This window comes from Rhagoletis zephyria, unplaced genomic scaffold, assembly GCF_001687245.7.
Source record: "Rhagoletis zephyria isolate East Lansing unplaced genomic scaffold, Rhagoletis_zephyria_1.1 Rzeph_scaffold_04922, whole genome shotgun sequence".
In the NCBI taxonomy this organism is placed as follows: domain Eukaryota; kingdom Metazoa; phylum Arthropoda; class Insecta; order Diptera; family Tephritidae; genus Rhagoletis; species Rhagoletis zephyria.
This window is the reverse complement of record NW_016162005.1, coordinates 19205-21548: the sequence shown is the minus strand read 5'-3', so window position 1 is coordinate 21548 and position 2344 is coordinate 19205. Positions and strand designations below refer to the sequence as shown.

General features: G+C 41.0%; 1 protein-coding gene across 1 annotated transcript; it reads left to right on the top strand.

The window, feature by feature from the left end:
* On the top strand, positions 1-538 carry LOC108371367 (circadian clock-controlled protein-like; the record flags this gene model as incomplete). Its single annotated transcript, XM_017626918.1, has 2 exons — positions 1-197; positions 272-538. Coding segments are annotated over 2 exons (399 nt in total), but the record flags the coding sequence as incomplete, so codon positions are not given.
* Positions 539-2344: the final 1806 nt, after the last annotated feature.

Below are 2344 nucleotides of genomic sequence, written 5' to 3'. Positions count from 1 at the left end.
ATACCAAATTTGGTAGTCGATGGAGAATACATTTCTACCGGCAAGGTGCTGATACTACCAATGGACGCCACTGGTTATGCGAAAATAAGATTGAAGAATAGCAAACTCAGTTTGAAATTTAAGAGCGAGGACGTGCGGAAAGATGGCAAGCAGTTCATAAAAGTTAAGGGCCTCAAATGCAAATTAACACCAGAATTGTAAGACAATTTTCATGACACTCAAATTTTAATTATTTATAAAATTCAAATTTACTTTTTTTCTTTTCACACAGAATGCAAGTGAAATTCGAAAATCTATTTAATGGTAACGAACAATTGGCCAATTCTCTAAATCAACTCATCAATGACAATTGGAAGCTGCTGTATTCTGATATGGAAGCTCAAATAAATGATGCCGTTGCGAAAATTGTTAAACGGCTGTTGGCTGGTGTGTTGCGTGTATTGCCCTATGACGAGTTTTACCGAAAGGATTGAACAAATTATTAATTTAAATAATTTACGTATTGTACGAATCACTGACTTTTTGAATTAAATAGATATTTTTCGGCGAAAAAGCGTTTTATTTCTCAAGACAGTCTCATTTCAGCTCGATACATTCAGGCCAGCATTTTTATAATTTTTTTAATTCCTACCAAATTATAGGTTTTTCAATGCCCTCAAAATTAGTGTTTGGTTCAGTGATGACCTCTTCATTCGACTCAAATCTCTTACCGCCCAGCTTTTATTTGGGTTTTGGTAACAGGAAAAAGTCGATGGTTGGTGGTTGGGGATGGAGTTCGTAGACCAATTGATGGTTTTTCTATGGTGCCTACACACGTGCACTGCCTTGATGAAACAGCGCCAAAATCTCTAAATAATATCGCCAGTGATCGCTTTGTCCTTTTCAAGTTAATGGATGTGAATGACACCGTGTGCATTCCAAAAAACTTCTGCCATGCCCTTATTGGCCGACAAATCCACTTTGGCCTTCATGATTGTCCCTTGGTCTCTGGTGTTATATGATGGATAAATGTTTGACCAACGGTTACGAAACGGTGCAGTAAACCACTTTCTAACCATTGAAATTGATGGTGTAGAATCCACATACTATTTATCACGCCTTTCTTTGGTTTCAGTACTCAACTTTTTACAAAAAGAAATAATGCTTAATCAGAAGGATCCTGCAACTATTTTGCGACCATAAGAAGCTCCAGTGACCACCCTGTTCCACTACATGTCCACCATGTACGTCTTAGTTTAAGTACAGCGCTCGTTGACCCTACATTACGCTTAATCGTCCAAGAGTGAACCGCAGGAGTACAGAGGCATACCCAGCTGCTCTATACCTGGTAGCTTTAAGGCTGCCCTTCCAAGCCAAGACATCCACCATGAAGTTTTCCGATTACACTGTGGCCCGTCACCAAAATTAGCCTGATTAGGAAGTATTGCGACGCGTCAGACATTCCCTTACCGATTTCGAGCGCACTACCAATGTTTTTAGAGCCTGGCTATAAGATCTCATGCTAACCTCCCTAACGAACGTCACAGCGCACAGAAATGCGGAAGCCTGAAAGTAGTTTTGGTTAAGAGCTCCCAACAATAGACACCTCCACCAACCTTGCTCCCTTATTCCAGTAACCCCGCCCTCTTAATCCGCCCTTAAGGGAATGTAGGTAGGGAAGTAGCTACTGGGAGCCATTTCGGAGGCGCAGCAATTTGTTTGTCAGAGACGAAATTAAATCTCTACGGAACTCCAGCGCGTCCATATTCCGAACTAGCTAACAATCCGGTTTTGCTGAGCCTAATGAGAGTTCGTGCTGGGGCAATTGTGATTGCATGACGCGTGTAGGCGTGGTTTTTATTGCCCCACGCATGCTGATAAGTGTAATCCACTGTACGCGCAGTAGTTACTTAGCCAGTGTAGCCTTCTCTGCTGAGTTCCACCAGGCTCGGTTAAACAACATAGGCTTAATTAAGTTTCATAAATCCAATGGATTTTTCTGAGTGCTATAAATGTTGGAAGTGGCCTCACTCCGCTGTTTAAGATCAAACGGAGTTTTAGAAAAGGCAACTAACTTTTGTGCGACTTCTTCAATCAATGTCAGAAAGCGTCAGTCTGAAACCCAAGGACGTCAGCGCAGCATTTTCCAGTATTGGGAAAGAGTCAACAAAGGTAAATATATCTAGCAGTGAATGAAAACACAACAATGTATCTTCTGCCTCCTTGTCACTGTTGGCAAATATATCGTTGCAGTAGTAAAAGATTTCTACCTAGGATTTAGCATAAGCATCACCGATAAAACCACATCAAGCCTAGCATAACTCTTACCAACAAGTGTCACATTGGGTTCTCGAAGAACAAAAAT